Genomic DNA, 27,881 nt, shown 5'->3' on the forward strand with positions numbered 1-27,881 from the left:
AAATCCTGGTAATCTTAACTTGCAATTATCCAAAGGCCAGTTCAGATCTGTGACGTGCAAACCCCGATACTATGGGTTAATCATGGGTTAAGCAACCCACAATTAACCTAAGAACTAATTGGAGGTTAAGGAAAGGAAAGGAAAGGAAAGGAAAGGAAAGGTTCCTCCTGTGCAAGCACCAGGTCATTAGTGACCCCTAGAGGGACGCCGCTTGCACTGGCATTTTCATGGCAGACTATAGCGGGGTGGTTTGCCGTTGCCTTCCCCAGTCGTGACTACCTTTCCCCCAGCAAGTTGGGTGCTCATTTGACTGACCTCAGAAGGATGGAAGGCTGAGTCGACCTGAGCCGGCTACCCGAGACCCAGCTTCCGCTGGGATCGAACTCAGGTCGTGGGGAGAGTTTTGGTTGCAATACTGCAGCCTACCACTCTGTGCCACATGAGGCTCAATAGGAGGTTAACTGTGGGTTAATTAACCCACAATTAACCCATAGTATCTGGGTTCACACATCATGAATCAACCTCCATTTGGGCTGATCGGAGGTTGAATATTCCAAATGGCCATGGAATGCACCCAATACATGTTGTGGCAAATTGTGGGTTACGTAACCCACAAGTCGCCATATTATGTGCGATCTGGGTCAATGGTGGCCTCTGTGCAATTGCCTCTGGAGCACATGGATGTTTGCTGTTAAAGTTGTGTGCAGGCCTCAGTTGCATGGCAGCCCCTTTCTGTGGAGTGATGTCTCCAATCTCCATGTGGGTGATGCATATGCAGCCATCAAGATTGCAGTAGTGGCAGAGATACTTTTTCAAATGGCTGTCCTTGTGGAATCACAGTACTCACATAAACACCACCCACTGCAGGTACCAGTTAACATAAATGGCACCTCCATGCAACTGTGATCAAAGGAGAAGCCCAGTGGTGTGCTGAGCACTCCCAGGTTGAACGTATGGGACATTTAAGTCATGTCTGAACTGGCCTCAGATATTTTGCATATTGTTTGCTCTCTCCATACAAAGGAAAATGTATGTATTTCTAGTACACCTTAACCTCCATTTCTGATGTTATTTCACAAAACTCTGTCCCTCGGCAGATTAACTCCACAGGAACTAAATCTCTTGCTCTTTGCAATTTTGTTTGCCATTAAACCAAGAGAGATTAAATATGGCCATCTTACCACTTAGCCATTTGGAGTTGTGCTGGTCAGTCCTCACAGCATTCCGCCTGGTTAAACTGCGGAAAATGGCAGCATCGGTCCCCATGAAATCGATGTACATTCCTGAAAATAGTTCTTCATCTGCAGAAAGTGAAAGGGGGGGGGGAGTGAATGCATTCTGTGGGGAAATTTTCATTTTTAGCGATTTATTTCGGTTTGATACATTGCCACTTTCTAATTCTGTAATGGGTAGGATGAGAGTAGGATTTCCTCTGAATCATGATGAACAAAACATCAGGTCTGAAACAGAGCATCCCATCTTAATGGAAACCTTTGGGTAACCGTATCATTAAACAGGAAAGCCTAACCGCAAATGTGGAGGAAACTTTTCAAGTGGAATGCCATTTAGTGGTTGAAGCTCCTAGGAACCAGCTCTAGAGGATGGAAAAAGTAACACAAGGAATCAAATTCTACTTCCTAAAAGAAAAAGACATCCCACTTCATGTGCTATAAAAGCAGCCAAAAAATAAAGAAAAAAAGGGGAATCTTAATACAGTTTCATTGTTGGTATAAATAGGCAACCCAGCAATTCATAGGCCAAATGCTTTCCTAAAAAGGAAGGGTTTTACCCACTTGTGGAGGGACATTAGAGAGGAGGCAAGATGGTCTGCCTTCAGAAGGTAATTTCAGAGCTTAGGAACAGCCACTGGAAAAGTCCTCTTGTCCCAACTAGGCCTATTTCTAGAGATGTTGGGACATACAGGAGGACCTCCGAAGGTGATCTCAATTGGCAGGCAAGCTCATATGGGAGAAGGCGGCCCTTCAAATATCCTGGTCCAAAACCATTCACTACCACCAACTTGGATGGCTTTAATAGACAAAAACATGGAGCAGAAGGGTATTAGTGGCTACTAGTCATGATGGCTATATTCTACCTCCGATATCAGAGGCAGTATGCCTCTGTATACTGGTTGCTGGAGAACACAAGCGGGAAGGTGATATTGCACTCATGTCCTGCTTGTGGATTTCCCATAGGCATCTGGTTGGCCAATGTGGGAACAGAATGCTGGACTAGACAGACCTTAGTCTGATCCAGCATGGCTCTTCTTATGTTCTTATGTCTGTTCAGGACATCATCAGCACTTTGAATTGTGCCCAGAAACAAAATGGAAGCCAGTGCCTTTTTTTCCCCTTGTGTCCTCTCATCCATCACGGACAGTGGGCAGACTCAATACCTCTGGCCCTTCAGGTCTTGTCAAATTCAAAATATGGCACTCTGGTTGATGATCAGGGCAATGCACTATGGGACAATCTGGTCTGGTCTCCTTCACGTCTAAGTAGGCTATTGAAGGTGACGGAGGTAATGTACACAAAGGCTGAGCACTTTAAGCTACAGCCAAAGCAAATGTCAGTCTCAAAATGTTTCAGTAAAGGGAATTAGGCATGCATCCTTCACTTGCAATAATGGGATTATGGACCTAAATTCTTTTGCACTGAAGAATTCAGCTCACATTTCGCAAAGTGTGTACAGTGTACATAGGTATGAATTACAGTTTTTTCTTGTCTGGGACCAACAACAGAAATCCCATAGCTGGCAAGGCAGTTCCAAAAAACAAAACATCAGCCAAATAAGAAAAAGAAAAAAGAGAGAGACTGTGACGGAGAGGCTGAATTAACTACCCTCGAATGGTATCCTTTGACTGTGGTTTGCAGATTGCCCTCCAGGAATAAGAAATACAAGTTCATCCACAAGACTATTAAAGCTCCAGTTTTGTTGGTATCTGTCAAGGTCACAGACTCAATGTCTACTGATTATGCAATCGTGTATAACGTCTAGCCTTTAGTTGACTTCACTCTTCTCTTTAACAAGAACAGAATGGAACCTGTTGCAGAGGGCAGGGCACTGCAACTGCTGCAGGATATGTTTCAGCTATGAGACCATACTACGTAGGAGGTATATAGCTCATACCGAAATGTGGAAGAAAACTGCAATGGCCTTGACAGCAAGTGGAGGTAGGTGGCTTGGAGACTGAGCTGTGTGCCAGGAAGTTGAGAGCCAGTGTGGTGTAGTGGCGAGAGCGTTGGGCTGGGAGCTGGGAAATCCGGGTTCTAGTCCCCACTCAGCCATGGAAGCTCACTGGGTGACATTGGGCCAGTCACAGACTCTCAGCCCAACCTACCTCACAGGGTTGTTGTTGTGAAGCTAAAATGGACAGCAGAAGGATTACTTACACTGCCTTGGGTTCCTTCAGGAGGAACAAAGGCGGCATATAAATGCAATCAATCAATCAATCAATCAATCAAGTTCAAATCCAGGTTCAAAACAAAACTCTGCCATAAACCTATTGGAGACTGGTCTGGTGTGGGACTACTGGCAAACTCTGATCTGGCAAACTCTGAAAGGCAGCATGGCTCCGCTGGGAACAGGCATATCTTCCAGATCCAGATCAACAAGCCCAACATCTCCCCTTTGTCTGGATTAACTTTCACTTTACTTTCTCTCCCTTTTTTAATACAGTCCATTTCTGAGCTCTGGCAGTCATTCATAGCAGGCCTTGTGGATAAAGAGGAGAAGGAGAAATCAGGCTGGGAGTCATCAACAGACTGATGACTCCACAATCCAAACTATAATGAATGCTATGTGAGGTCTCCATCTTAACCATTTGTTTATGGTTCTCGTTAGAAACTAGGGTTTGAAGTGGATTTGCAGACCCTTGCCATGAGTAAACCTGATTACTACCACTGGCCTCAGTGAAGATGTAATGCTAAACCATGTTTAAAGTTGAGAAGGAAAAGGACATTTATTCCAGAGAAGGAAGGACGCAAGGAAGCAAGGCGGAATGCATGTCCTCAAAGCCGGCCCCTGGTTTGTATACCATGGTTTGTGGAGTGCTAGCTCTTCTTAAGACTTTTACGAGTCCCCTGGACTGCAAGGAGGTCAAATCAGTCCATCCTAAAGGAAATCAACCCTGAGTGCTCATTGGAAGGACAGCTACTGAAGCTGAAGCTCAAATATTTTGGCCACCTAATGCGAAGAGAAAAGTCACTGGAAAAGACCCTGATGCTGGGAAAGACTGAAGGCAAAAGAAGGGGATGGCAGAGGATGAGATGGCTAGATAGCATCACCGATGCAATGAATATGGACTTGACCACACACCGGGAGAGAGCGGAGGACAGGAAGGCCTGGCGTGCTATGGTCCATGGGGTCACGAAGAGTCGGACATGACTGAATGACTGAACAACAACAAGCTCTTCTTATGTACCAAAATTAAATGTAGATAGGCAGGCAACATGGTGTGCCTCCTCTCTGCAATCTCAGAATAATACTATTGACCAGCAGCAAGGGGTGGACAACATGTAGCCCTCCGAATGGTTTTGGCCCACAACTCATGATCCCATTGATAACCATTAGCTACGCTAGGGTGGATGAATCATAGAATCATAGAATAGTAGGGTTGGAAGGGGCCTACAAGGCCATCGAGTCCAACACCCTGCTCAATGCAGGAATCCAAGTCAGAGCATCACTGACAGATGGCTCTCCAGCCTTGTCTTGAATGCCTCCAGTGTGGGAGAGCCCACTACCTCCCTAGGTAATTGGTTCCATTGTCATATTGCTCTAACAGTCAGGAAGTTTTTCCTGATGTTCAGCCGGAATCTAGCTTCCTGTAACTTGAGCCCATGATTCCATGTACTGTATTCCAGGATGATCAAGAAGAGATCCTGGCCTTCCTCCCTGTGACAGCCTTTCACGTACTTGAAGAGCGCTATCATAGCTTCAGTCTTCTCTTCTCAAGGCTAAACATGCCCAGTTCTTTCAGTCTCTCCTCATAGGGCTTTGTTTCCAGTCCCCTGATCATCTTTGTTGCCCTCCTCTGAACCCTCTCCAGTTTGTCTGCATCCTACTTAAAGTGTGGTGCCCAGAACTGGACACAGTACTCCAGATGAGGCCTGACCAGTGCTGAGTAGAGGGGGACTAGTACTTTCTGGGAGAACTCACCATCCATCCCGGGATGGATGGTGAGCTGTAGGCAAAAACAGCTGGAGGGCCACAAGTTGTTGTAAGGATTGCTTTAAAAGTAGCATAAGGGCTTTTGAACACTACAAAGGAAAGCTAGATAAATCCTATGTATTTTTAAATTAAACTTTCCATCATGAGCACTACTCCATAATTTCTTGTCATTTGCTTCTTACACTTGTAAGAGCTTAGGTTTATGGGTTTCACAAAGCCCTCATGTTTATGCCCATTTTTCTTTAAAAAAATCAAAACTGAGAAGATTCTGTGCTGTTCTAAATCCCTTTGCATACCAGCGTTATTAGTTATGTCTTAAGCATTCCTAGAGCCTACTTGTCTAATCAGGTACGAATAATATCTGTCGGCTCCATTCCCTTTTGGCTTAATTGTTAAATTCCCCCCAACAATTTTTCTTAGTGAGTGCAGTCACCAGCTCACACTCTTTGGCATTGTTTCTGTTCCAGTACATACTTGACTCATGCCTGCATCTGTAAAATCCGAGAATCTCTTCTGGGGAACAAAAAGAGCGGCCAAGAACCATTAAGTCTGCTTTCCTTGCCAAAAAGAAAGAAAACAAAACTATACACCACTGTCTTGAGCCATGGTTTGAAGTGGACTTGTAATCCATGGTTGTGAGAGCCTGGTTAATGTTACTCATGGCTAGCGCTGGTGCACACATTACCGTAAACCAAGTTCACACTCACAAGGAACAGAAAGGGGAATTCACTCCACAGGAGTTAGGGGGAGGCATTGCCAACCATCATTTTCAGGGAGTCAGCAGTACAACTGAAATACACCAGACTGACATATATAAGTAGAATAAGTTTCATGGTCTGAGATGAAAACTGTTTGTATTAAAGATCATGTCAAATAGGACGTGGAGTTTGCGGCAAGTTACAAGATGATAATGTATCAAAGTATGAATGAGCAATATTCTGAAGAGACGGCATTTCTTCATTGCGTATGTATACGTTTTTTTTTATCACATGGGTGAAGGCTAATATTACAAAGCGATTACATTTGGTGTGGATTGCACTGATTTTAGCATAATTTACTTAATTTATCCTGTTGCCAGTAAATGTTTGGTACTTCATTTAATGGGCGGGGGGGTTAAACTTAAAATCCACTCCCTCCCCTTCCCGGTTTTTTTTTTAATCAAACATGCTTATTTTAGAATCCTTGGAAAATTGAGGACTATCACTCTACAGTATCTCTCTTCACCCCCCCACCCCTCCTCTTTTTCTGAAATGTTCATCTGGCAGCCTAGTGCAGAGGTCAAACAAACCATCCTCTCTCCCAGCTGCCAAATGCCTGTTGATTTTGGTGGGAGCAGAACTGCTCAAGCTCCAAGACATGCTACGCTGAAAACCATTGGACTAAACAGCCGCTGCAGTTTGTTTTCAGTTGCTACGAAGTACAAAACCAGTATGCTAAGGTCAATGGCATTCTTCCCTTTGTTCAAAAAAATCCCAAGTCAGTCCGAGAGAAATCTGGAGAGCGGTTGCTTTCCCCCTTGGCTAAAAATGCAAGCATGCTGTGCTGCTGGCTTTGTGACAGTGGGATTAGATACAGAGTCATGATCCTAGGCTTTAGAACCACCGGTCTCCCCAAAGACAGTGAGAAGTGTGCAATACTTTGCATTCATAAGAAAGAAGGTGGCTGCCAGCACACTCAAGAACAGCTGCTGGTTGAGTGGCAATAGTGCTGTACGTGTAGGCAACTGTTTCCTGCCAGGCGGCTGGGACAGCCCCAAAGATAGTTTGCCAATTTTGCAGAAGAACGTAAGAAGAGATATGCTGGATCAGACCAAAGGCCAAACTAGTCCAAAGGCATACTGCCTTTGATACTGGAGGTACAAGTCCTTCTCCCTGCCTAACATATGCATGGCTTTCTTCTTTTTAAATTAAGATTTTAAACTATCTTTTTTTTATTATACTTCGCAATATACACCTGTACGATTCTGAAATCAAACTGTTAGCATCTACTACAATTACTCAAACCTAGTCAAGTCTCTTTTTTACTTCATTAAAATAAATGAAAGAAAACATATTTTTTAATGACACTGGAAAAATTGTGTTAAAAGTTCTTACCTAAAAAAAAGAAAGTTCATGAATTACACCAAAGATCCTAGGGGCCTATATATTATTTGCCCTAACAGAGACCTAAAGAAGATTTGTAACATATTTCCTGAACGTAGCAATCATGTTTTCCTGAATGTAAGCCTAGAATAATGGTAACACATTTCTTGAAGGGCCCAACAGTCCAATTCCCTGAATTGAGGCAAAATTTACTAGAACTAAACAGTCACTGACAGATAACTCTTTCCAGTTTCTTGTCTTTCTCTGTGGCTCAATTTGTTTACAACACCCTATCATTTCACTCTCAGCACCTAATGATTTAAGCTTGCAAAAACTCTGGTTGTTTTCACTTACTGATCATAACAGAGACGGTATTCACATTAGGGTTGAAAGAGCAGCGTCCCTTCCCAGATTCACATTTGGAATCTATCTTGAAAACTTGCTCCTGTAATGCAGAAAGAACATCTGATATGTAGAAATGGTTGAAAAATGGTCAAAACTAACACGGAGTGATCTTACAATCAGCAACGATAATCAAAGGGCTGGATGTGCCTGATCTCATCTGATCTCGGAAGCTAAGCAGGGTCAGCCCTGGTTAGTACTTGGATGTAGGGATGTACGAAAGTCACTTACCTGGTCTCGCAGCTTGCTTTGCGGTGGGGGGGAGGTGCTTCGCTTCTCCCCCCAAAGTTCAGGCCGGGGGGGAGGCTTCCCACCTCGCCCGGCCGAAATTCAGGCCAGGGAGAAGCGCCCCGTCTCCCCGGCCGCGAACTTCAAAAGAAAAGTAAAAAAAAAAAAAAGCCCCGTGATAGGCTACGTGATGATTAACGTAGCCTATCACGGCTGACTTTGCAAATCTAGCCATGATAGGCTACGTAAATCGTTACGTAGCCTATCACGGGGGCGTTTTTTTTTTCTTTTTACTTTTCTTGTAATGGTGGCGGCAGCAGCCGGTCGAAAGACCGGCTGCTGCCCCCGCCCCTGACGAAGACCTGCCGAACCGCCGCCGGGACCCGCCGCCAGGAGCGACATTCGTGAAAGGTAAGTCCCATCCCGGGGGGGGGGGGTGGAGAATTTCTCCCCGAACAACCTTCGGAGGACCGAATGCGTTGGCACTCGGCCCCCCGAAGTTTCGGGGAGAAATTCTCCCCCATCCCTACTTGGATGGGACATGGGAGACCGCCTGGGAATCAGACTTCCTGCACTAAGCAGGGGGTTGGACTTGATGGTCTTGTAGGCCCCTTCCAACCCTATGATTCTATGATATCTACGAATCCCTTACCCTCCACAAACAACAAACCATCCTGTGGTGTCTTAAAGGCTAACTCGTTTTTGCGGCATATGGCAACCCCTCGGAAATTTGATTTCATTATTCTGCATTTTCATTAGATTCCATGACTCACTTAAAAAAACAACAACATGGCCCTGTACCAAAATGTTCCCCCCAAAGTGTTCCCCCCATCTTTCTGAAATATTCTGCCCATTGTAATGGTCATGTTTGTTTAGGTCAGTTCAAATATGTGTAAACATTTCTTTTTATTTGGCTTTGATTTTGCTGCCCACAGCAGAATAGCAAATACTGCCCCTCTCCCCCACTTCCCAAGTCAAGGTGTATAGTATCTAAGGCTGGCCTAGTTCTTTTGGTCCTTGAGACAGAAAATCCCAGAAGTGCCTCTCCGTGGGAGTTAAAATACAATAACAATAATTTACTCCATGGGAGTAAAAATACAATAACAATAAATAAATTAATGTTTAGACAGAAAAAAGTTCTACAACCCCCAACATTCTCCAGCCAGCCATGCTGGGAGTTGTAGGACTTTTTTCTGTCTAAATATGCAGAGGATGGCACCTTTAATAACTAACCATTTGCTGCCCTTTAAAGACACCCAAAATCTGCTGGCTGAGCTGAGGCAGCTGACTTATTCTGCCTAATGGCAGGGATGACCCAGATCAAGTGACTATGACAGTGATGATGGTGATATAAAATGCCTAATAAAAGCTAGAGACTGGACTTTAAAAGGCTTGGATGGGAAGACAGCATTGCATTGGTATCCAAACAGAGTTCTACAAGCCTGGTTGGAATTTTATGGCACAGACTCTCCTAAATGAACTGAAGTAAAGCCAGTAAAAGTCATCCCATTGGCCATACTGGCTAGGGCAAACCTGCTCAGCTTCAGCGAGGTGGCTGCCTCATGTGCCTTCAGACTATACCCTGGGACTAGACTACTCTCTCTCCCTTTCACCCTTTATGTGTTCTCTGCAGCACAGCAAGTACACACACGGCTGTAATTTGTGAAGAACAACCTATTCCAAACTGACTACATATCCTAGGATTTAATCCTTGTTTTCCCATGTACAACTTCAACACAGACCACATTATTAGTATGAACAGAAACTTTGGGGTTCCTAATTTTCTTAACTTTTTTTGTAGGTGCTCCATCCAAAACAGCCTTCCCCAAGTGGGGTCCTTCCATATCTCCCATCATCCTTGACCATTGGCCATGTTGGCTGGGGCTGGTGGGAGCTGTAGTCCAAAACAGCTGGAGACACCGAGGTTGGAGAAGGCTGGTCTAGAATAAGGTGCTCCTTATTATAGGAACCAAAGAACGATCTTGCTGAATCGTACCAAAGGTCCATATAATAGAGTAAGCTGTCTCCATGCTGGTCAGCAATTTGGTTCTGGGAAACTTGCAAGTAGGGCATGAAGGCAATGTCATCTGTCCTCAATGTCATCTATTCAAAGGCACAGGGTCTTTCCTCCTTAATATCATCTAATCTTTTAAAAAGCCATTTAAGCTAGTGACTATCCCCACATCTTGTGCTAGTGAACTGTGCATGTTCATGATCATTTAAAAGATGTATATACTCCTTTTCTATAGAAATACCCAAATTGGTTTAAAAAGTGGTTGATTTATATAAAATAATGTTTAAAAATGTAATAAAAATAATTTAAGCAGGAGCACCAATAAGGGGACAATCTACACATGGAAAAACAGACCAAAAATGCAGCTGTGTGTGTCTTGGGGGGCAGTATTGTGTCCAGCTCCAGGGATGAGGTGGAGTTAGTTCCTCCAATTTCCTGGAAGTTTTCTTCCCCTATGAAAGGGGTTTCCATGGTTCTTCCTCATTCACAGGATAGTCTATAATTTATGTTGAATTTGAGCTTACCTGATCACTGCTAGCCTCCCAGGCTGCCTGTACTTCCTGACCTGAAAAAAGCCCTAAGGGAGGAATTAGCTCATGATGCCTTCCACTAGGCTTCAACTCAACTGAAGTGTAGGGAGGAGCTGAGGAGACCACAGGCTGCCAGAGAGATGATTGTAGAGATGTACGAAAGTCACTTACCTGTGATGAAATTTGATTTGCGGTGGGGGGGAGGCGCTCCGTCCCTCCTCCAGAAATTCTGGTCGGGGGGGGAGGCATCCTGTCCCTCCCCCCTGAAATTCTGGCCAGAGGGGAGGCGCCCCGTCCCTCCCGCTGAGAATCCTGTCCTGCCGGGACTGCAAATGGCAGCGGCCGTAGCTGCTGCCGTTTGCGTCCCTGCAGTCAGCCGTGATAGGCTACGTAAATGTTTACGTAGACGCTACGCTATTTGCGTTCCCCTTATTTTCGCCGTAGTCTACATAAATGTTTATGTAGACTAGACGTGCCAAAATAAGGAACGCAAATGGCGGCACCCATGGGCGCCGCCATTTGTGTACGCGCGGGTTTTTTTTTTCTCACTCAGCCGTGATAGGCTACGTAAACATTTACGTAGCCTATCACGGTATTTTTTAAAAATCTAGCCGTGATAGATTTAGGCTAGATTTAGGCTTAGGGAATCTCCCTGGCGGTGGCGGTTCGGCCGAAGCGGCGGCCGGTCAGAAGACCGGCCGCCGCCGCCATTTCCAAGTTAAAAAAAAAAAATCGTGATAGGCTACGTAAAGATTTACGTAGCCTATCACGATTTTTTTTTTTTAAACTTGGAAATGGCGGCGGCTGGTCAGAAGACCGGCCGCCGCCGAACCGACACCGCCAGGGAGATTCGCCCAAGGTAAGTCCTGTCCCGGGGGGGGCGCAGAATGTTTCGCCACCGATTTTGGGGGGCTGAATGCGCTGGCATTCGGCCTCCCCGAGATTCGTGGCGAAATTCTCTGACATCCCTAGATGATTGTACAATGGAAGGCAGGACACTTGTGTTCATTCCTTGGCCACTTCCTAAGTAAGGTAAGCCCAAGAATCCCAAACCTAACCCTTGAGAATTTCTCTGAAATGTCTTCACCACTGAATTTCTTTTCGAAAGGAATTTATCTTCTGTCTTCTCTTCTCTGTCCAAACATGCATAGGATTGCACCCTAAATGACTTGGTGAATAAAGGTCATAACATGCTAGGTGAGCAATAAAAGAGCACCTGCCAAAACTGCCTGCAGAGGGTAATCTTTAACGGGGTGCCACGACTGAAAAGACCCTGTTCTTGGTCACAGTTATGTGATGTGGGCTAGGCAGAAACAATAAGACCCAGCCTACCCCAGCCCAGTTTTGGACATGGCCAATTGTCATGCAGAGCCATGTTCTACGGCCTCATGAGATCATGGCTTTGCAGGAAAAACAAACCCAAATGAAATTGTTTGTAACAATCTTTCCTTCTTTTTCTCCTTCTTTCCCTTTTCACCTGGAAAAACAGCCTTTTGCCTATGAAAAATGATGGCAAGTTGGAAAGAGGGATTACAAAAGGCATTGCTTTGGTGATAAGCAGTGTAATTTCTCACTAGCCGTGTGTGTGGAATGCTAAAAATAAATGCACTCTGTTCAGCTAATTGCTATGTATAGAGGCAATAGGTACAAAGGCTGGGGGGAACTCATGTAAAATCCTCACACTTGAAGCAGCTCTGCTATTGTTGGCCTGCACAATAACAGCAATGAAAGCATACGGCCTGCAGTCAAGTGCCTAACAGACTCCAGACATCTGAGACAGCAGTTTATTTGATCAATTGATCATATGCATGTGGCTAAAAGAGACAGGCTCTCTGAGACCAATTCCAGTATGCTAAAGATAGATATCTTTATTTTATAGTTTAAAAACAACATATATCTGCTTCATTTTGCAGTCTAGTATTTGCCTGTGAATTAATCGATGTCATCTCGATGTCAGCGAACTAAAAAAATTAAACTTTTCTGCTTATGTTACATGTGAGTTGGTTGAAGAATACCTTGAAGATTCCTTTTAAAACGGGTCAAGATTCGTCTCACATTTGAAGGAATTAGTTCTGCTTCATTCCACAATGAGAGATTGCGATGCATTCTGTGAATGTTTTGTCTCACGGGGGCTGTCTCCACAAGGGATTTACTGTGAGTTTGCTGCATTTGGAGGTCGTTCAGGGCTAGGGATGTTGCGGATGCCCGAGTAGGGATGGCGGAGAATTCTGGCACGGATTTCAGTGAGGCCAAATGCACTGCATTCGGCCCCCTGAAACCCATGGTGGAATGGCCTCCCACCCCCCGCCACCCCGCAGAATCCCCCCGGAACAAAACTTACCTGAGGTTTCTGCGGCGGCAGCTCTGGCGGCGGCTGCCGCCATAGCGGCTGCCATTTGTGTCCTGCCAGGCTGCCGTGATAGTCTACGTAAGTATTTACGTAGCCTATCACGGTAAAGGCAGCCACGCAAATGGAACTCCGGCCGTGGACGGTCCTGGCCAGACGGTCCTCTGCGGAGCCACCACAGAGCAGAGCTGGCCAGGGAGGATTCCGGGGGGAGGGACGGAGCGCCTCCCCCCCACTGCGAATCACACCTGAGGAAAGGTAAGTGACTTCTGTACATCCCTACACCCGAGTGGGTCCGGGAGTCCATCAGGCCCTCCCCATCCGCAATCCCTGGACCGCACCCACCAAGCCCCTGCCCTTGCTCGCACCTGCTCGCACCCTCCCAGACTCACCGCAACCCATCCAGTGACTGTCCGCCATTTTGCTGCTTTTTTTAACGGGAAAAAGGGAGCTTTAAAAAATTCACAAATTTAAATATGTGCAGTTTGGGGCTGGTAAAGCTTAATATGTGCAATATTAGAGGCATTATGCCTCTAATGTTGTGTATATTAAGCTTTCCCAGCCCCAAACTGTGCATAGTTAAATATGCGCATTTTTAAAAACTCCCTTTTTTCCTTAAAAAAAAGCAGCAGCAAAATGGTGGGTGCTCGCCAGAAGGGCCCGGGGAGAGTGCGGGTGACTCAGGGGGGTGAGTGGGAGCGGCATTTCAGCAGGCACTGGGAGAACCTGAGCTTTTGTTCACACATCCCCATTTGGGGAAGATGACGTTGTGGCCGTCCTGCAACCGGTTTTTTTGAGCCTACTTTTAGTCCGATTGTTTTCCTTCATTCAGCTTATCTGTGCTTGTGTTGTGGTGTCCACCAACCCTCCACATTTACTCTGGAATGATAGCCCTGCCCAGGGGTGTGTCTTCCATCTGGCTGTGACCTCACTCACCATGGTGTATGCCCAGTGGTGTATGCCCAGTGTTTTCCCCACCTGGGTTTCCCTGATGTTTCTGCCATTTTGCACATTGAACTGGAGTAGCTATACCCCTACAGCGCTATAGCACCACAGCACTATCACGAAATAGCGCATTTGAACGGGAGTAGCTATACCCCCTATAGCACTATTGCAAAATAGTACATTTGAATGGGGGGAGCTATACCTGTTTTTACACCACTATGGTTTTAGAGGGACAATAACAAAAAATGGGGGGAATCGGGCCTAGGTTGGGGAGGCAGGTGCTAACACACAATGTCCAGAGAAAGCAGAAGAGTGGCGGAGCAAGGCAAGAGTGGGAGGGAGTGGGAGGGAGGGAACAGGCTCTCTAGGTGATGACATGGATGAGGCTCCACCCGGTAGCCACCCAAACAATCCGCGGTAAACTGCTGTGTGACCTGCCGAGAGCCCCAGGATATCTTTGGGATAATCCAGGCTTTCAAGCCCCATGTGTCCCCAGACGGAGTAGATCTGACTCCAGTAAAAACCACAGCAAAGTAGAGAGCGAACTAAACCCATCACCATGGAGATCTCCCCCACCCAGTGAAAAGCACTCCCACCCCCTTTTGCGGCAATTTTTGCACGTTTGTTGAGAAACTAGTGAAAATGTTTGCTGGTTCAGCGGGGAGGGAAAACAGTCTCATTGCCAAGATAGCTCAGCCACTCTTGCTGTATGATGGTAACAGAGAAAATGGGCAATTAAACCACCACAGAGCAGCACTGGAAGGAGAGCATTGACCTGCTGCAGCTTGAGCAAAACAAAGATGTCCTTTCTCTTCCGAACACTGACAAACATGAACGAAGAGCGATGTGTTTGGCTTTCTATGCCCTAGGAAAGGTTGTCATATGGGAAAATCTAATAGCTTATATGGCACCGGGATGTGATCTCATTCACTATGTATCCTTGATTGGCTGGGATCATGTTCTGAAGAAAACAGAAGCTTTGAAAAATGGGAAAAACATGCCAAAACATCCCATCAGAGCTGCAAACAGGTCTAATTAATGTGAATTAATGCAATGATAAGGAGTTTTCAGGGACTGTTTTGCTCCCCCCAAAGCATGCATCTTTGCTGGAATATTTTTGCTTGCAAAAATTTGGTGCAGGTGCTGCTCCCATTTTTTGCATGGCTAATAGTAATAAGGACATTGTGCAAGACTGCACAACTAATTGGGATGCACCAAGCTGGCACAGCGCACAAGCCCTGTATGGCCAATGACAGTCCTCCCATTTCTTATGCCGGGCTGGGACTAAAGAAACAGAGATGATGCCAATTTCTTTACAGGCAATAAATATGTTGCTGGCAATCGGTGTTCAGCTTGGTGGGCCACAAGTTGTGCAGGACCGGGATACTGTTCGACATGCCTCAGGGGGGATTAGAATGCACATCTCCCTGAACAAAGAACCTCCCTGGGCCAGAAACCACCTCTCACTAAACTATCTCTGAAGACTGTTGTGATGATAAAATGGGATAACCCATATGTGCACTTTTTCAAGCTTCTTGGAGGAACGATAGACCATCTGATTCTCTGGATCTCAATCCAGCACAGGAAGCTAAGGGAAATTATTTGCATCAACGTGGTTTGGATACTTGTGAAATGGTTCTGATGCATAATCTGCCCAACATGAACAAAACAGTAAAAGCCCTCCAGTTGATTAAGCCACTTACCTCAGACCTTCTCCCTCTGTTGAGGTATGCACAGACAGGGCTGAATGCCCCACTCCCACAAACATATAGGTGAGTGCGGTTGAAAGTCTGTATCACGCGGACAAAATTGCCACAACCGTGCTGCAGAAAGAGAGAGCAACAACGAGCATGGATAAACCAGCACACAAACGCTGTACAATGTTTATACTAGTATTTGGCATAATGTCTGTTATTTGAATGTCTGCAGCTCCCTCCCACTTTCTATCTTAAGACTGTAACTATTGTGTGTTCTATGGCTTGAATGTCAGCCCCCCCCCCCCCCGGCCCCTTTGCTCCCTATTCTTCCCAACCCTCCTTTGCTTTGTTTATCATCTTGCCTGATGAAGAGTTCTGAAGAGGGACAGGTGAACTAGCACCAAAGCAGAGATCCTTAGCATGGCTATAACATGGGTGGCCCATCTGCACCGGTACCACAAGGGCTTTGCTGCACAATCTGGACTTTGCGGCTCTGCTGGATAGTAGCAACAGGACTCCTGGACCTGGGCATAGTACAGAGTCAGGCCTAAACTGATACTGTTTTCATTGTTTATAAAATGATGTCGGCTGCCCTGATGCTCACGGAGCTTGTTTGGTAGAATACAAATTATATTATATTATATTTATTGTATTGTATTGTGTTATGTTATATACAAAGACATATGGACACGGACACACCATACACACAAACACACTATCTTCCCTGTCAGTCCAGCTGTGCACTGCTGCCTTCTCCCCAACTCAACAGACTGGGATGAAAACCACTCCAAAGAATGGGGAGGGGAGATCTAAATATACTGTAAAACAGGGATGGAGAGAAGGCAGCTCTTCAGGTATTTTGGACTTCAACTCCCAGAAGGCCCTGTCAGCATGGCAATGGTCAGGAATGCTGGGAGCTGGAGTCCCCAAACATCTGGAGATCTACCTTCTCTCCACCCCTGCTATAGTGCATGCTCAGTTGTCACTCTCACTTTCTCGTATGTTTTGTGTCACCAGATTTACATAGGGAGTGTCATGATCCTCTGAGTCACGTGTGGATGAAGGTCTAGCCCAGGTGTGGGGAATCTGTGGTCTTCCAGATGTCGTTGGACCTCAACTCCCATCAGCCCCAGCCAGCACGGCCAATGATCAGGGATGCTGGGGTACACAGTCCACCAATATCTGGAGGGCCACAGGTTCCCCACCTTTGGTCGAGCCACAGCAAGTTTCCTTAACTAGGCTCTTGTCCTGTGGTCGGAAACTCAAGCTCTTCAACAGCCAGACTTGCACTCTGTGACTTATATGAGAAGAGTCATTATGGTTGCAGCAGTATACAAAAGGCATAAGGAAAGAAGGCAAAGCCCCTGAAGAATATCTGTTTTTAAGCTGTCCCCTTCCCCTTCTTGGCTCTGCCATTGCTGGTGGAAGCAGTCAGCAAAATGGCCATAGCCCTTTCTTACTTGTCTAGACAGCTTCCCCCAATGACACTGAAAGGCTGACATGCTTGTAGCATTAGCTCCAGCAGACATGAAACATTTAGCCATGCTTTCAACATGTGGCAAGATTTTCAAAGCCACTCATATGGAAAATGTAAACATGTGCTTAGGGCTGCTCTATGTTCTTCTCTCTTTCCCTCTTGCCATTCTTTCACCCTTTTGTTCATAATACCCTTTGGGACCCTGAGTGGTGCCTGCTGGTGCACTTTACACACAGATGTTTCCTTTCCAGATGTGATGCTATGATGGACCTTATTCCACGTTCATACACAGCATACACTAATATGATTGGGGTTTGTATGCAGATAAACCGTTCATCATTGATAAACATTCATTCCATTACATACAACATCCCATTTTACTATGACACCTGTTTACATGACACCTCAAAAAGGGGTGCAGCACTCAGTGGCTGGTGGTACTACACATCTGGAAAGATGCCTGTGCGTTAGAAGCTCTGCCTGATGAATAGCCCAGACTTTTATGATTGGATATTTTATCAGTACAGCATCCCAGTAGATTTCTGTGAACAATTCAGTATTCTGGCTTTGTTCACAAACCTGCTGCTGTTTGGCACACTTATCCTCATGAACTATGCAGTTTCCATGTACATGTCATGATATATTTATATATTCATTTATTTCATTTTGTATACATTATGTATATTCATAAAGAGCGGGCTTACTCAGTGGGTTTATGAACTTTTTTGTGGGATTCACAAAAGAGCTTCTGACTTAATTGAGCAACAACTTACACAATTAATGACGGCTTCTCAGGCTGTCGCAGACAACGGAAGGAGGGAACTTGTTAGCTTAGCATTCTAGTTTCTCTTGCGGTCTCATATCATTTCTCATATCATTTCTTGGATACAGCAAACTCTGCATGAAGTGTTTTTGCCATATCAATTTTAAATTGACCCCCGCATGGTGAGTGGTTGTATTTGCTACATAAACTGATTCCACGGACAATTGCAAGGTGGCAAATGCCTGCTTACGGGTAGGTTGGATGTTTAACCCAGCTGAACTTTAGAGGTTTGGGGGAGGTGAATATCTCTCCTGAAGATCAGGAGGGAGGGGTGAACGTTTGGGTGGCAGGGTAACTTTCAGGTGTGTGTTTTTACTCATACCTTCTGGTCACAAGGTCACAAAGACTGTGTCCATGCAGCTGAAATGCTGACTGTGCAAAATTGGCAGCTACATTATTTTGTGATGACTTTAACCCATTAAAAAGAAATATGGGATTTGGGTATAATTTCCTAAATGACGGCACCTTTTAAAACAAGAAGAGTGCCTAACATCATAATCCACGGAAATTTACTGGAAAGTAAGCAAGTTCAATGTAGCTCATTCGCAAATACTGTCTACTGAGACATAAGTCTGTCTACTCAGAAATAAGCCTCACTGATTTCAAGGGACTTACTCTTAGGTAAGTGCATATAGGATTGAAACCTAAGTGTCATGTAAAATTTATCCATCTATTGCTCTCAGTTTTACATTGACTGCATTTAGTGATGTATAACACTCTACTAGAGTGAAAGAAACATGTTTTTAAATGTAAGAAGTGAATGGCATTTTGCCTAGTAAGGAGGAATGCAATACCGATCCTTAGTATGTGTGATGTATTAGGGTGTTATAGTCTTCTGGGAAAGGAAGCAGACAGCATGCCACAATTTTTACTCCAATTTAATTAAACAAAATCGCTTGAATCCATTACTAGTGACATCTTAATGGAAAATGCTGTACTCTATTATGCTTTGCTGATCCAATATTTTTTCCCCTTGAGAAGTGTGGATCAAGATAAAATGTCCGTGACATATTCAGATATATTCCTTTTAATTACACATCTATGACCAAATGAATTGTTATACAGCATAGCACAATACTGTTATTATTTTAGAAGTTGTGTACCTGATTCAAATAATGGCAAACCAAGATCTAATCTAACATCCCTCATACATGACAATTTTTAATTTTTAGCCTACCTTTTGGCACCAAAGGAACCACCCAGATAACTTACAAATTATATAATCCACAATAACAGCAGTATAAAATAATACCAACAGTAAAACAGATAAAACCAGTCCAAAGATCACAATGGGATTGAATTGTATTCCATTAAGATCATCAAATGTCTTGCCAACTAAAACTGTTTTAGGGCACACAATCCTATGCATGTTTGGACTGAAAAAAAGGCCTACAATTCCCAGCATGCCCCAGCCAGCATAGCATAGTTGGCTGGGCTATGCTGGGAAAGGTAGGCCTTTTTTTCTGTCTAAACATGCATAGGATTGTGACTTTAGACAGTCATCTAAGAATAACAGATACTGCTTTGCAAACCTCTAGGCAGGGAATTTCATAGTAAGGTGCTATCGCCAAGAAGGCCCTGACTTTTCATCACCATCTTTTTAGCAGGACTATGCCATGGCCCCAAAGCAGAGCCTCAGTTGGTGAACTGACATCATTTATTATTAGTATTACTACTAATACCAATGTAATCCCTTAGTGACCTTTCCAAGAAGTGCCCAAGGCAATGTATAATATATTAAAACCATGACAATTTCACAAGCAGTTGGTTCGCTGGTTTGACCAAGAATCACTTTAAGGACTGAAGGTTTAATAGGTAATTGGCTCAACAGATGGTTCTTTCGTGGGATTCTTGTTTGAACTCCAATAATAGTTGTGCCACATTTACCTGCTTTAAGGATGTTCTGCTCTTTTTCAGGCATCTGCTCAAAAGGTTGCTTTATAGAACTAATAAAAGAGTCTTTATGATCAAGCAGTAAGTGCTGTTGGAATGTACAGGGACTCTTTTTTCCATACAAAAGGCCACATATACCGTCTGGGAGTCTGTCCAGGCACTTACATTAGCATTAGCTCAGCAGTCTGCATTATATTCTTTAGGAGATATGCAGAGCAAGCATTATTAATGATATCCATCACTAGCAACAAGGTAAGCAAGAATTAGGTTTTGTTTTTACTTTAAAAACCCCCTCTAGTTCTGAACATTAGCGATGTGCTCATTTTTCCAGACATCAGAAGTGAGACCCAGGCTGTGTAAATATGTTGTTTGTTTCAGAATTTCGCAGGACCATTCGGCCAGCAGAGTATTAAAAGAAAATGCGCCTCTTCCACGTTGCTCTTGGCTGCACTCAAGGTACTCCATCTCAGTGGCCAAATATTTAATTAAAGGGAAAAATAAAATACTTACTGTAGGATCTTTGCCAGCCATTTTGCACTCATCAACTTTGGTTGTTGATGCTGGCCAGAAAATCTGTGTGGAAAGAAATTTTTTTTAAAAAATGGATTACATAATATGAAATGCATATTGACAGGGGCGGGGAGGAATTATTATTTCCGCCTTGTTCAAGCTACCACACTGCCTTCAAGGCATGCCTAAACTCACAAGGTCAATATTTTTGCAGATCCATTTTGCTGCGGAAAGTATTTCTTCCAAATTTTTCTTATGGAGAAAACCAGCCGAGGGGGTAAGCTCCCCTCCCACCATGCTGGGCGAGTTCAGCATCAGTTTGAAAAATGTGCTCCAAATATATCATCAAACTGCAAGCTGTTCTAAATTAGAGCATTCCAGAAAGCAGCACATTAAAGTTAATGGCTGCATTTGTCATCTCAAATTGGTGCAGGCCCTTGTAAGCCTTTGCCATTATGAAGACATACCTGGGCAGAGGACCTTCCCTAACATTTATTAATCTGACTGTAGGTAGGATTAAGATTTCCCAAGGGGTATCACAGGATCTCTTTGCACACTCACCTAGGGATGGCAGAGAATTCCGCCACAGATCTAGGTGAGGCCGAATGCCAGCGCATTCGGCCCCCCAAAACCCGTGGTGGAACGAAGCCCCCTGCCCCCCACCCCACGAAAGGTATGCGAAACGGATCACTCACCTGCTGCCGTCCGCGCTGCTCTGCAAATGGTGGCCACGTCTGCGGCCGCCATTCACTTCACCATTTTAGCCATGATAGGCTACGTAAATACTTAGGTAGCCTATCACGGCTAACACAGGGACACCATTTGCATCCCTGCAGAGGCTGTGATAGGCTACGTAAATATTTACGTAGCCTATCACAGCTAAAAAAGGGAACGCAAATGGCGGCTGCCGTAGCCGCCATTTGCGTTCCTTTTTCTTTTTTTTTGCCGTGATAGCGGCATCATGCATTTTTTTCTATCATGGTGAAAAAAAAGGGACGCAAATGGCGGCGGCTACGGCTGCCTCCATTTGCGACCCTGCACAGCCCAGCAGCAGCCGGATGTCGCTGCAGGCTACCCCGGCCGGTGACTCTGCGGAGTCGCCACGGAGCGGAGCCAGCCGTCAAGGATTTCGGGGGGAGGGACGGAGCGCCTCCCCCCCCCAAGGATGTACAAAACAAACCAGGTAAGTCATTTCTTACATCCCTACACTCACCTAAATGCAAATTCTTAAGTGGTGGGAAAAGTAGGTACACTCCCACATCATGATAGGTGGGACTGCCAGGTCCATTTCTGCCAGGACGTCCTCCATTCCCCACCCTCAAGTCCATTCCATTCTGATTCTGTGCAGATTTTTTCTTTAACGGAAATAAATTCTGTGCTCATTTAATTAAACACTCCCCCCCCATTCTGTGGAACACATCACAATTTCATAAATGTAGGGATTTCCAAATGCAAAATATGTCTCCATCTATATTTGGGTGATGCAGATTGGAGAAGTCCATTAAAATAATAGATGGAATGGATTTCTCACACATCCCTACTCTTCTGCAACAGGTGCATAAGGCACTGTGTGAGCTGGCTGCAGTGCTCTCCAATGGGGCCAATATGAGTAGAGGACCAATTTTTGACATCTTTCCCATACATTACAGGAGGGGGGAAGGAAGAGTGTGTGAATCGAACCTGTTTGCAAACTGTTTGGCTTTCCATTTGTAGTAAGGTCCTTGAACACTGAGATAGTGGAATGAATGTTGGCATACATGTTGAGAACATAACTGTACATTGCAAATATGATGCTCAAATGATGCCTTATATGTCATGAGTGCCATAGGGAGGTTCCTGCTCCCTCCAACACAGAGCAATGGTCTTTGCCTGGTGAGTGACTGAACCAGACTATTGTGAACCTCTTCAAATGTAGCAAAGATACATGACTGTGCCACTGAATTTCACCTACAGCAAAATTGGGAAGGTCCTTTGAAATTGAAACATCGAAGGAATCTCAAGGGAGGTTAACAAGAATGTTTATGAGATCACTGAAGCTTTTCAGAATGAAAAGCTTCATACATCTAGGCTGCATCAAATCTTACCTATAGCACGAAAGTCCTGCCTAGCCAAAACAACTCTACAGAATTCAAAGAAGTGATAAGGTTTGAGCATTTTTAGGGGAATGGATCAGTGAATCTCTATGCTGATGTTCAAAGACTGTATAAAAATATCAATCAAAGATATTGGGATATTAAAAATGTATGGGTTGCAGAAACGTTTAAGATCTTCAAGGGGTGATTCATCCAAAAGCACAAAGCTCACAAAAATTCAATATAGCCCTAATATTTATTTATTAATTAAAATACTTATAAATTGCCTTTCTGTCCAAAAAGGCCCTCAAGACTATGTACAGCATTAAAACAAAACAATAGATTTAAAAACAGAGCAAGCCATCTTTAAAAGGTCTGGGCAGCACAATGAAACTTTTAACCCCATCCCAAGCCAGTCTTTAAGGGCTGCCTAAAGCTAAGCAAAGATGGGCCATTCTGGCTCCTTAATCAGGGTGCTGCTACAAAAAAGACCCTGTCTTGTATTCCCATCAACCTAACTTCTCTTGGTGGTGGGACATTTAATAGAGCCTCTGAAGAAGGTTGTAAATTAATAGCTTCTGTGCTATTCACAACTCAGAGGGGATGCAGATAGCTAATGTTGCGCTGATTGGGAGGATGTGATTTGGTTGCTGTACTTCAGGTCTGGGGAACCTGTGGCCCTCCAGATGTTTTTGGATTACAATTCCCAACAGTTTGCCATGCTGATTTTAAGATATTCACAAAAAAACCTACGTTGATAGAAGTAATGGAGCAACTTGGACCTCCCTTGCAAATACCTAAGCCTCCTTAGGGAGACTGACCTCCCACACTGTGAATCCCTGAAAAATATGAAGCAAGTGACCTTTGGTCTTGTTATGAATGGAACTGAAGGGAAAGTAGAATAATCAAAGATTTTTTTTTGAGATTGTAATGGCCGTTCATTTGTTAATCAGTCCAGGTCAACTGTGCAAAGTGCTGAAGTCTTATAAAGAACGCTGTTGACAAATCGTTTCTTTTTGGATGCCAAAGCTGAAATGCAGGATGTCTCCTAAGAAAATACGCTCTGGCAAGCTTCCAGCTGAAGTTAGCCCAAGAGATTTAGCTAATTTCTAGATAAACATCTCAGCCTCAGAAGAATCCTCCTCCAGTACACACCCAAATTTAGAACAATATACACTCATCTCTAGCCGTCTCCAGTTTAGGCAAGTAATAGGAAAACATGTTTTTAAGTAACAGGAACTTCCCAAGATTTGCAAATTTCTTCATAAATGGGACAGAAAGAATTTGAGATTATAACAAATTTAATGTGTGCGAAACTGCGACTGACAAATTTGTCCATCCAGGCAGAGGGCATTAAGGGCCCTTATACATCTGGGTTTGAATCCCTGTGTGTGTTTTGCTATGTGTGTGATGCTGAATTAGTGTTGCCCCCTCTTTTTTCTGATGGGCTCCTTATTTAGTTCTCTCCATGCTGGAAATAGCTCTACCTATTGGATTTGGCTAATGCAGATGGGTGAGAATTTCATTTCTATTCATTTATTATAAGAATTTCACAAATGTTTCATATATGGGGAGGAAAGAATTTGAGATTTAAAAAAATTGAATGCAGAAGAAAGCAAAACTACCTGATTCATCCATCCCTAGTCTATCACCACCAACTTTCATCTAAACAACATTTTGAGATAAATGTGCTTGGACAGACTTCTGCTTAGACCGAAAAGGAAAGGTATTCTAGAGTGGGGGGAAGTGTTTCAAAGAGACAGGAGAAAATTATCAAATGGATTCACATAGGGGTGTGTGAGTATGGATATATGAATTGTGTACCTTCCATGCCACTTGACTTCCGCAGTTTGCGGCCAGTGCTCCGTTCTGCTGTTCACAAGCCTCCGGAATTCTCCTCTTTTTTTTTGCTCTGAAAATTACGACGATAAATCTGTACCAACAACCGTAATTCTGGTGCCCACCCACCTCTGTGAGTCTGCATAACTTCCGTAAGAATTGCTTTTTTCGTAAATATTTATGTTTTTTTTTTAATTGAAATCCTCCGTCTCCATTTACTTTCTGCCAAAACACTTCCTCTTCCTAGGAGCTTCCCAAAAGAAGGCTGTCTTATGCCTACAGGACCGGCATGGTCATTTTAAAAGGTGTTTTCTTTCTTTAAAACAGCGTTGCTTTAAACAAATAGTTTATCACTCAGGCATACCTAAGACAGCTTTCTTTTGGGAAGCCCCTAGGAAGAGGAAATGTTTTGGCTGAAAGTAAACGGAGACGGAGGATTTCAATTTAAAAAGAACACCCACAAACAAGGCGGTGAGCACCATTTTTTAAAAAAAACTTACGTATTTATTATCGGAATATACTACACTGCGTTTTTATTTACAAAAATTTCGTGACCCTTTGTGGTTGATGAAAAAAAGCCACTTGACTGCTGGCTCTGCAGGACCTCGTGGTGCCGTTTCACAGAGGATTCCGTGGCACGGACTGAAGGGAATTCGATCCCATATCAGTCTGTGGCGGAATTCTCTGACATCCCTATGTGTGAGAAATTTGCTCCATCTAGTTTTTATTTTAATTTTACGGAATTACTTAATTCACATCTCCTGAACCTGAACAATTTGTGCTCATAAATCTGTACATTTCCACATTTGCAATGTGTAGCGCAAAACAAAACATATGCATTTGACATGTGCACATTTGAAAAATGCATACATTTCATTTTCAGAAAATGCATACATTTCAAAATGCACAGAAATGCATACAGAAATGTTTAAATTACAAAAAATGTGTACAAATCTCCTTTAAAAAAATTGCAAGCTCATGTGGAAATGGGACGAAATGAGGTTGTCCTAAAATCCTCTGACAATCTTGGCAAGACTGAGATTGACAGATCTGTCTATCACTAGATTCACACAAAAAAGGAAAGAACAATAAAATAGGATTTGAGAAGTGGCAAATAATAGCAAAGAAGCACAGTTGCTATGAATAATGAGCAAATGTTAGTTTTCTATGGCTGCTGGACATATTCCACATTGTAGCAGTCTAATGTCTGGTGATGGTGTAACCTGCCAATAATATACAGAGCTACAGTTTCATGTATTGTGTCTATAAAGTTAGCAGTTACTTTCATTCTGGTTCAATCTGTGATGTTTCAGCAAATTCATTCTGCACAGAGGATTTCACATAAAATAAATCCCTAATTTCTTTAATTGAGTTAGCACCATCAGTGTGAAAACATGTTTTCCTATGAGATGTTAAATGGGGGATTAGTCAGTGTGGTAAGGATCTGTGTGTAGTTGTTCCAGTCAATAAGATATAGCCTGGAGCCATAGATGTTAATGCAGGAGACCAAATCTGAGTAAGATGCCAGTCATCATATGATGGGAACTCGATTTCTGTACTTTGGGAAACTGCATGTAACTGCTAAGGCAGTGTTAAAAGGAAGGGATACCTGCTTGTTCTATGCAGTTAGCTTATTCTACTCTTAGAGACTCCAACAGACACTTGACATCCAAACTCTCTGTCCAATGAAGTGTTCAACTGATACGGTAGATGGAATATGGCGTACTTGGACTTTGGCCATGGGATGCATTGGCCAGGTTCAGCACTTACTTGAACTTTGGACACCTTCAGCTAGATACCCCTCAAAAATTAAAAGGTAGCCGAATCATATTAATTCTGTTGTATCTTGGTCCGACTTTTCAATATTATCATACCTTGGGTGTGACTTGTCAATATGGGTGTGACTTGTTGACCGGTGTTTTGAATGAAAAACTTGACAGGCACCTGTAGAGCTGCTGTTGACTGGGTTGTCCCAATAAGTGGGAATTCCAGAGGGTGGTCATGGGCAACTGTTTGCTTAACAACCAATTCTCTTTTTGCTAGATCTTTATTCTGCATTCCCGCCGAGGCGGTACCTATTTATCTACTTGCAATTTCTTGCTTTCGAACTGCTAGGTTGGCAGAAGCTGGGACTGAAGACGGGAGCTCACTCCGTCACGCAGCACTCGGGTCTCGAACTGCTGACCTGCCGACCTTCCAGTCTGCAGTTCAGCGTCTTAACCACTAAGCCACCGCGGCCCCTTTATTCCGCATAGTGGCTTTCAATAACTGGGGATGGAGTGTGGGTGACATCACTGAAGCTGAATCCAGCTAAGGCAAAGATAGATAGATGACTGGCAGGGTCTGAAATTGGAAGAGAGAGGTCTTCAGCTTTTCAGGATCATCAAGGTTTCCTAGCTATCACGCACCACAGTTATGGTGGCAGATGGCGATGCTTCTCACCAAATCCAATTGGGAAAGAGGGCAGAGACCTCTTCTCTCATATTTTTACCAAGCAACTTTCCACTCTCCATTCATAAACTGTAGTGGTTTCTCTCCATGGTGATTTGAAAACAATTGAGAGACTGCAGATGAGGCAAAATGCAGCAGCTCACCTGGCAGGAGGATACGATCAATGCTCCAGAGTTTGCAGAGCCTTTCTTTGCACAATTACGATGTTGATTTTTTACCTATGTTGCCCAGAAATGCCCTAACCCCGGCGCCAGCTTGTCCGGCAAAAGGGGGGGGACGTTGTGGGCGGGTGGGGTGAGAAGAGGTGGCTGCTGCCTATTGGGTGCCCCCCCATGGCACCACCAAGCAGGGGAGGAGTCGGCAGAGCCCTCTTAAGCTCTGCGCCCCCTCCAAAACCAGCTCTCTCGCTCTCGCGACTTGAGACTGACCTGGAAGCGACGACCGACTCCTGGCTGTCAGCAGAACCGTCTGTCGCTCCCACCGAGATCGCAGCCGGCGCGCCTGCGGCCTGTCCAGTGCCGGTGCTCGCTCGAGCGGCATGCGTGCCGCGTGGGCGCCAGCCTCACTGCTGCAGCGTGCGCACCGGCGCTCGCCGCTGTGGTGCGTGCGCCCCTCGCCTCCGGATCGCCAGCGGGGCGGCCCTTTCGCCGGTGCTTGCTGCACCTCCGGGGGCGGGCGCTCGATGCCGTGGCGGGCGCGCCCGTCGCCTCCGGCTCGCTGGTAGAGTGGCTGGCTCGCCGGCGGTTGCTGCGCCCCCAGGGGGCGCTCCGGCTCGCAGGGAGGCGCGGCCCCTCGCTGGGTCGTGCCGCATCTTCGGAGGGGGCACCCGCGGGTGCGATACGCGTGGCCCTCACCTCTGGCTTGCTCGGGGGCAGCGGTCTCGCTGGCGTTTGCTGCGCCTCAGGGGACACCGACCCTTGTGGCCGCGGCAAGTGTGCCCTCCAGCTTGTCGGGAGGCGCAGCCCTGCGCCGGGTCTGGCTGCAGCGCTTGGGGCGTCAGCGCCTGCTACTGCGGTGTGCCCGCCCCTTGCCTCCAGCTCGCTGGGAGGCGCGGCCCTCTTGCCGCGCTCCCGGGTGCGCTGGCCCTCCCTTGGCGGCGCACGTGGCCCTCGCCTCCTGCTTGCTGGGGGGGGGCGGCCCTCTCACCGGCGCTTGCAGCACCTCTGGGGGCACCGACGCTCGCGGCTGCGGTGCCTGCGCCCCCCGCCTCTGGCTCACCAGGAGGCGCGGCCCCGCGCTGGGTCTGGCCGCGGCTCTGGGGGTGTCGGCGCTTGCTGCTGCGGTGCGCCCGCCCCTTGCCTCCGGCTCGCCGAGAGGCGCGGCCCTCTTGCCCCGCTGCCGGGTGAGTCGGCCCCTCTCTCAGCGGTGCGCATGCCCTTCGCCTCCTGCTTGCTGGGGGGGTG

The 27,881-nt window shown here is 45.2% G+C and overlaps 1 protein-coding gene across 1 annotated transcript in view; it reads right to left on the minus strand.

The window, feature by feature from the left end:
* The window catches only part of SEMA3C (semaphorin 3C), a 247,418-nt gene that overhangs the window by 68,652 nt on the left and 150,885 nt on the right, over nt 1–27,881 (minus strand). Inside the window, exons 4-7 of the mRNA XM_084811075.1 lie at nt 20,117–20,179; nt 15,420–15,539; nt 7,605–7,695; nt 1,182–1,301 (exon numbers count right to left, since the gene is read on the minus strand). Of these exons, the coding sequence (XP_084667201.1) occupies nt 1,182–1,301; nt 7,605–7,695; nt 15,420–15,539; nt 20,117–20,179 (394 nt within the window). The remainder of the gene's footprint in view (nt 1–1,181; nt 1,302–7,604; nt 7,696–15,419; nt 15,540–20,116; nt 20,180–27,881) is intronic.

This window comes from Heloderma suspectum, chromosome 7 (genome assembly GCF_057233095.1).
Source record: "Heloderma suspectum isolate Gila_16-S chromosome 7, 16-S_ref, whole genome shotgun sequence".
NCBI lineage: Eukaryota > Metazoa > Chordata > Lepidosauria > Squamata > Helodermatidae > Heloderma > Heloderma suspectum.